The sequence below is a fragment of the Octopus bimaculoides genome, chromosome 1 (genome assembly GCF_046866305.1).
Source record: "Octopus bimaculoides isolate indiv1 chromosome 1, ASM4686630v1, whole genome shotgun sequence".
NCBI classification, from domain to species: domain Eukaryota; kingdom Metazoa; phylum Mollusca; class Cephalopoda; order Octopoda; family Octopodidae; genus Octopus; species Octopus bimaculoides.
Window position 1 is genome coordinate 19076860 of NC_142928.1, and position 7500 is coordinate 19084359.

Here is a 7500-nt window from a genome sequence, read left to right on the forward strand (position 1 = left end):
CGTATATGTATGTGTTTTCTTTAAGATTTATTTAAGATTTCGTTTTTATTTGGGCAATTCAAGCTGGCTACTAACCAAGTGGCAAGGCTCTTTCGTTCCAGTTACGGCAAGTACTGGGAGTGTTTGTGGTCGTCTGAATTGATTGATGTGTGTATATGCATATCTGTGCTCATGAATAATTTGTATTTGTGTGGTGGATATGCATTTCACTTTAACTAAACTATGCTGGTATTTATGCTTCACTCTTATGTGTGTTCATGCATTCCATATGTATACGTGGATATGTACGTATGTTCGGTTCAGGAAATTTTTATGGGAGTTGGGTCCCTGGGGCATTTTACATGTTTTTCATGTTTGGCATAGGAAATTCAATAGTGGGTATTGATGAATTTTTTAAAGTTTTATTTAAGTTCTTAAGACAATCCAAGTCAGTCGTTAACAAAATGACAAAATTTTTGAGTTAAGAGAGTTCCCGGTGTTTGTAAATATGTGGTTGAGTTGGTGTGTTGGTTGAGCTGTCGATGCACACATCCAAGTGTATGCATCTATTCACCTAAAGAATCTCAAATGGAGAAATCTTTGGTATGTCTAACAACTCTTCATTGTGTCATTAATAGATTGGATTTGGAAAACCTGCGGTAGTTCTTTTGCTCTTTCTGTGTAAATTTGTTGGTACGTAACCTAATCTACCTACGATTATAAGTACAAATAAGAATTCTTATCCTCATAGGTACATTAGGTTACGTACCGTTGTGTGCATACGTCAGTGAGTGTGGATCAAAAGAGAAGAGCCATGGGGTAGCTAGCTGACCATATGGACACAAGCTGGGATCTGATCAGCCCCAGCTGGGTCACCAGGAGAAGGGTGTATGATGTAGAAAGACCCGAAACACCCGATGATACCAGGCACATCACTGAAGATGTGTCCTGATGCATCAGTCATTGATGTATGCACACAACAGTAAGTAACCTAATGTACCTATTATGATAGGTGCAAATAAGAATTTATACCCAGAGTACAAGAGTTGTAAGTTCTGCATTAATTCGCCATAAATGTTCTCTTTTTTTCCTGGACTTTTGATTATACAGTTACATTCGTTGGGCAGCTAATCTCTGCAACAATGCATGATTTTGTTCTCTGGCCAGCAGAATAATATCAGGTCTGTCATGTTTGCACCAAATTGCTGTTTTAATGGAATGTTTTAAAGGAGTTCTTTTTAAAGGTGTGACTACCTGTTGCTTCTGACATGCCCTTGATGTATATGTCAGGGCAATCCTCCTGGTGGATAACATTGTGAATGGTCTTTGCAACTATATCATGCATCAGGAGCAGGTAGTATCGCGTAGGCATTTTGGAAGAGCTGGTGATGATATCCTCCACATCATCATGGTGATGATGTGGGGGATATCTTCCACACCGGTATAGCAGAGCCGATATTTTATCATCACAACGTGGAGTATTGGTGGTATCTTCGTCCTTCTTGTTTATCAAGTATTCAGCAGCTATCTCCCGTTTCTGGATCGCGAAGATATATCCTTCTAGGTAGGATGTAATGTACCTATCACAGGTCCAAGAAAGACTATTCTTCCTGTCAGTGCTGTTGTTATTCTCTAGTTTATGGGATATCTACCCATGCATTGCTTTTTGTTGATATGATGCCTGCTTCTTCTCCAAGCTTCTGTTTAGGTTGGCCAGGCCAGCCTTCTTTGGGTCGCTTGAGATAGTTATATTCTCAGAGTACCTACACTGTAGTTCTTCTCCAACTCTGAAGATGTTGTTGCTCTCACTTTTGAATAGGCATAGAATGTACTCATTTCTTTCTTTACTGTTCAACAGGTGTTGCCTGAGTGATACAATGCGACATTTGAAGGCTGATTGGACTGACCTTATGCCCCCACCACCATCACTTCGTCTCACTATTGGTATCACCATTAATGTGGAAACTACCAGTGGTGACCACTACCTTCCTAGCTTTGATGTTCAGGCTGCAGATCTCGTCAAATGTCCAGTCCAATATCCCAAATATTGGAACTAGCAAACGTATTGTGAGATATGGTCTTGTTTAATGCACTTAGCTCTGCGTTCCATATTTTTCAGAGTCTACAGAAGTACTCTTTTGTTATTCTGGCTTTAGTATGCTAACATTCTTATCGATTCGGAGGTAATTGTAGTTTTCATCATTAAAGATAGGGGAGACAGACAAGCTGTTTATGTACATGTTTTCCGTCGAGTCGAGAATCTTTCCTCGGTTGACTACAAACTCCATTCTTAATGAGAATGTTGTGGCTAGTTCTAATTGTCTGTTGATGTTGATCATATTACCAGAGTATATCTTTAGGTCAACAACAAAAGTGCGTGAGTGACGTTAATTTTATTATTTTCTGCATATCTCAGCATGTATCCTTGGCATTTTGTTAACAGGGCTGACAAAGGGTTCACTTCCAGCACAAACAACATTGCAAGTAAACTATGACTTTTGAATATGCCAGAATGACTCTAGATCTTCGTTGGAAGGAGTATTTACTGTCTTGATGGCACCACCTTTCATATTGCAATATACAGTTTGTGGGTTTCGGGCAAGCTTGCGGTTGATCATCTTTCGTTCATGAATTTTTTTATAGATATGAAGTTTTCCACTTACCGCTCGAGAGCGATCAATTTGCTTGTGAGCGTTTCTTGGCGGCAATTCCCATACAATTTGGGGAATCTATCATGCAGTCGTGAATTCATTTTTAGCTTTGCACATGATGATAGTGTTCAACTGTCCTATCTTTTACTATTTTCAAGGGATGTACTCCATTTTAACTCAGTATTATCCTTTGGATAAGTCTCTTTTACTCTCGTCTGTTGATGCACAGTTACTGCAGTACAATAAAGCACGACATTTATTATTCAAAATTCGGGAGCTTGAATTTGAGCTACTCGTTCTCTCGTAATTTCGTTGATCGCGGCTGACATCAGGTCGGTGGGTTTTTTCCCAACTCGTATCGGAATCGTTCTCTCATACAGCGTCTTATGTATATAAGTAGTCAATTTTTGCTTGAACTTCCATGCAAGATGTGATTGTAGTATTTTATATTCCTCATTTTTTTTTTTGTAAGATCATAAGTGGTTATCGCATGTCTGTATAGTGGTGGTGGTTTGTTATTGTTGTTTTCGTCGTGTTTCATGTCATTCACATTCACTTCGCGGAAAAGTGGACTATGTTGTTAATACAAGTATTATCATTCGTGCATTTTGGCCGAGTGATTCTGTTTGGTAGGGTGGTGACATATTTCTTTTCAACAGAAGTAGCTTGCAGATGTAATTGTTCCTCTGAAGAATTTTGAGTGTTGAATGTTGGGTGTTTCTTATCCTAATATTCTTTTAAGGCGGCGAGCTGGCAGAATCCTTAACGGTATTTCGCCTGCCGTTACTTTCTGAGTTCAAATTCCGCCGAGGTCGACTTTGCTTTCCATCCTTTCGGGGTCGATTAAATAAGTGCCAGTTACGCACTGGGGTCGATATAATCGATTTAATCCCTCTGTCTGTCCATGTTTGTCCCCTCTATATTTAGCCCCTTGTGGGCAATACAGAAATAAATATTCTTTAAGTCTCCTCATGTTTCCTATCGAGGGGTCTTCCTCAGCATTTCTGAAGAACTGGTATAGGTCTTGATTCAGTACGAATGTCCATTGCAATTTCTCCCAATAGTTCTGCGATTTGCCATAGCTGACTCCGGGTCCTTTCATCGCCATGGTGTATTTTCCACCTGGTATGAATTTCACAATTTGATTGCTGCTAAGAATTTTCCAAAATGATTTTTTCTTTGCAGGGTTGTATCAATGGCCGAAACTATATGGGATAGTATTCATTATCTGGGAGAATGAATAATCACCTGTGCTAACGCCATGATTGATTGCGTATGTATACACGTATGTGTGTGTGTATGTATGTATACTGCATGTATGTATGTATTTATGCATGGCTGTCTGTCCCTCTCCTATCATTCTCTCTTTCTTTCTTCTCTTTCTCTCTCTGACAGAGAACAAGAAGCACAAAAGAGAGGCGAAAAAGAGGGTGTAGGGAGCATTTTTTTTGTCGAGGGGGAGTGATAATAATATTACATTTTTTTTTTATCGTCACGGACTTTGTCCATGACCTTCTGATGCCGATGAATATGACAGGGTAACGTCTCTGTTGAACAGATGACACAGAGTATGACAGGAGACAGAAAGAGAGAGAGAGAGAGAGAGAGAGTGAGAGAGAGAGAGAGAGAGAAAAAGAGAGAGAGAGAGAGAGAGAGAAATAGAGAGAGAGAGAGAGAGACAGAGAGAGACAGAGAGACAGAGGGAAAGAGAGAGAAAGAGAGAGCGAGGGAAAGAGAGAATTGAAATAGATAATTGAAGAGAAAGAAACACAGTGGACAGATAAGAATGGTCGAGTGTACGAGAGAGAGAGAGAGAGAGAGAGAGAGAGAGAGAGAGAGAGAGAGTGAGAGAGAGATAGAGAGAGAGAGAGAGAGAGTGAGAGAGAGAGAGAGAGAGAGAGAGAGAGAGAGATAGAGAGAGAGAGAGAGAGAGAGAGAGAAGATAAAGGAAAACTGAGTGAAAGAATGGGAGATAGAGAATCTTTTCTACTGAGGCACAAGGCCCGAAATTTTTTGGGAGGCGGGCCAGTCGATTAGATCAACCACAGTACGCAACTGGTACTTAATTTATTGACCCCGAAAGGATGGCAGGCAAAGTCGACCTCAATGAGAGATAGAGAATGATAGAGAAATATAAATAGTTGTAAAAGCCATACTTGGTTTTTGGAGAGAAAACTTCTGGAAACATTTGCCTTCTCAAGCTGGTTGTGTCACTTTGAGGCAGATACTTCATCTTGCTTGTCAAATCCTGTATAGTCTTAGTACACTGGTGTTGTTCCTTGCTGAGTAAGTTGATTTCCTACGAAGACAAATTGCACAATAAACATTACACCTGTATGCACAATATACATTACACCTGTACTTCTATGGAGATGATACCACTATCAGCCCTAACTCCGTACAAAAATGTTTTTCACACATGATATAAATACTTGCGGTTACCTTAAAAGTTGATATTTTAGTTTCTCCGTTGCCATATGTATGTCATATTAGCCGACCGGAAATTCTAATAAATCAGAGACAAGTAGTCTGTGAGCCACTTTTGGCTATTTGAACTTCAGTGAAAATGTTTGTCTTCAACTTTCTGTTATTCTTCACCAGCAGCGATGTGTAATCTGATTTTGCTAGCAGACAACGTCTATCGTGGCATTTCCTCGACAGAATAACTTTTAAAATCACATACGTTTTCTATCCGATGCTCTCCATCATCTACTGGTAAACATGTTGACTTTACAAACACAAACGCGTGTGTGCGGCTTCTATTATACTTTCTGTAAAACCTTATTCAATTAACTTTATATAATAGGAAAATATGTATTCTATCTCACAAACACATTTATACAAACGTTGCCTTACGTATTGTAGTAAACGTGTCCTCATATTTGTATACACAAACTCTGTTCTGTCTAATTATCATTGCATTATCCAAACCAAAAAAAACTGGGAAACGTCTATTTTCTGTTGGTTCGTAGGAAAAAAAAATGAAAAAGAAAATGGTGCATAATTTATTATTGTTGTTTATCTCTATAAACAAGGAAAGACGTGTGGTATAGTGATTAGGGTGTTTCATTCACGATCGTTGTTTCGATTCCCAGGCGGTGCATTGCGTTCTTGAGCAAGCTCTTCATTCCACGTCACTCCGGTCCACTGGACTGTAAATGAGTAAACTCATTCTTCCATGTATATAATAAGTAATATTTTATTTCATTGGAAACCAGGTATATAATCAAGAAAGAAATATGTAAAAGAAAGGCAAAATAATGCTGAAACGAAATAAACATTAAACAGAATGAAATATTTATAAACTTTTACCTATTTTATTACTGCATTTGACATTATATACAACGTTTTCCAAACAGGGAATTGTGACAATCAGACAATATCTATGAAGGCAACATTTTTCGTGAATTTAACATTTTCAGAATTAGAATATCCGCGACTTCCTTTTTATGTAATAAATTGACATTGATCTCAGCAAGGAATCCCAACATCATTGAGAACAACATACAGCTGATGATATGCGAACATTGTAGTAAGGAGAAAAATACTACATTCTGATAAGCTTGACCTCTTGTTTACTTCTTTTTTTTTTTTTTTAGCTTATGTACGTTTATTGATATGTATGTTCTCTTCTACGTTTAATTATTTGAAGACTTCCTGTAAAGAAGGAGCAGCTTTTTAACAAAGATACAAAACCCCATCGCTGGAATGTAGATGACAAAAACAATATCATAGTTTAGACTTGAGAAAAAGTCTTGCATATTTTTGCTGTTCCACTTATAACTGTAATTTGTAAAGTGAGAGTTTATCCAGATTGTCACCAAGGCATTTACTCACGAAACCAAGTGCACCAGTTGGTATTGGCATTATTGTGAATTCATAAACTGGGTTGAGAAGCTGGTGGTTTCGAGAGAAGCTGGAGGTTTCGAAGCAGTTGTCTGTAGTTATCCTTTTTCTCTTCGATATTCACATCGGCAGGACCGCTGACTTCTATGACATTACATGCTTTTCTTTGTCTGATCCTGTATGCATGTATGTATATATGTATGCATGTATGTATGCATGCATACATGCATGTATGTATGGATGGATGCATGTATGGATGTATGTATGCATGTATGCTTGTATGTATGCATGTGCGTGTATATATGTTCACGGCGGACCTCTCAGTTTCTGTCTCCCAAATCTACTCATAAAGTTTTGGTTGGCCCGCAGCCATAATAGTAGCTTGCACTTGCTTAAGGTACCACGCAGTGACTGAACACAAAACCACGTGATTAGAAAATTATCAGATATACAGTGCAGTATGTCAACACAGACACACTTCTCAGTATGTCATAGTCACGACATACTGTATGAGTCGAGTTGTATAGTTAAGACATATGTATATGTGAAATATAGAATACAGTATCTGGCTGCGCTTGAAACATAAATTCAGACATAATGATGATGATGATGATAATAATAATAATAATAATAATAATAATAATAATAATAATAGGAAGCCAGACATAGTCTTAATTGAGAAAGAAAACAAACTATGCTGGATCATAGATATAGCATGCTCAGCAGACAACAAGGTATGCGATAAGGAAGAAAGGAAAGTCGAGAGATATGACGGGTTAGCATGGGAAGTTAAGCAGTTGTGGTCGATGAAAAAGGTAGTAGTAGTACCAATAATTGTCGGAGCCCTGGGAACAAAAATCTCGAGAAGTACGTGGAACAAATATGGACTGCAATAAGGGCGAAGTGCTTGCAGAAAACAGCACTGCTTGGAACCGCTCGAATACTCCGGAAAGTGCTCGAAAAATACGAGGTGTTCACTTGTAGAAGCTGTGCAAAGGCAACAACAACAATAATAATAATGATA

General features: G+C 38.4%; 1 protein-coding gene across 3 annotated transcripts in view; it reads right to left on the bottom strand.

Moving 5' to 3' along the window:
* LOC128247021 (uncharacterized) overlaps nucleotides 1-7500 on the bottom strand; it is an 811207-nt gene that overhangs the window by 41025 nt on the left and 762682 nt on the right. For 2 of the 3 annotated variants that reach the window (XM_052965578.2, XM_052965575.2), the window contains exon 11: nucleotides 4787-4929. The exons of the other annotated variant lie outside the window; for it this stretch is intronic. In XM_052965578.2, coding sequence (XP_052821538.1) covers nucleotides 4787-4929 — 143 coding nt within the window. The remainder of the gene's footprint in view (nucleotides 1-4786; nucleotides 4930-7500) is intronic. 3 annotated transcript variants of the gene reach the window in all.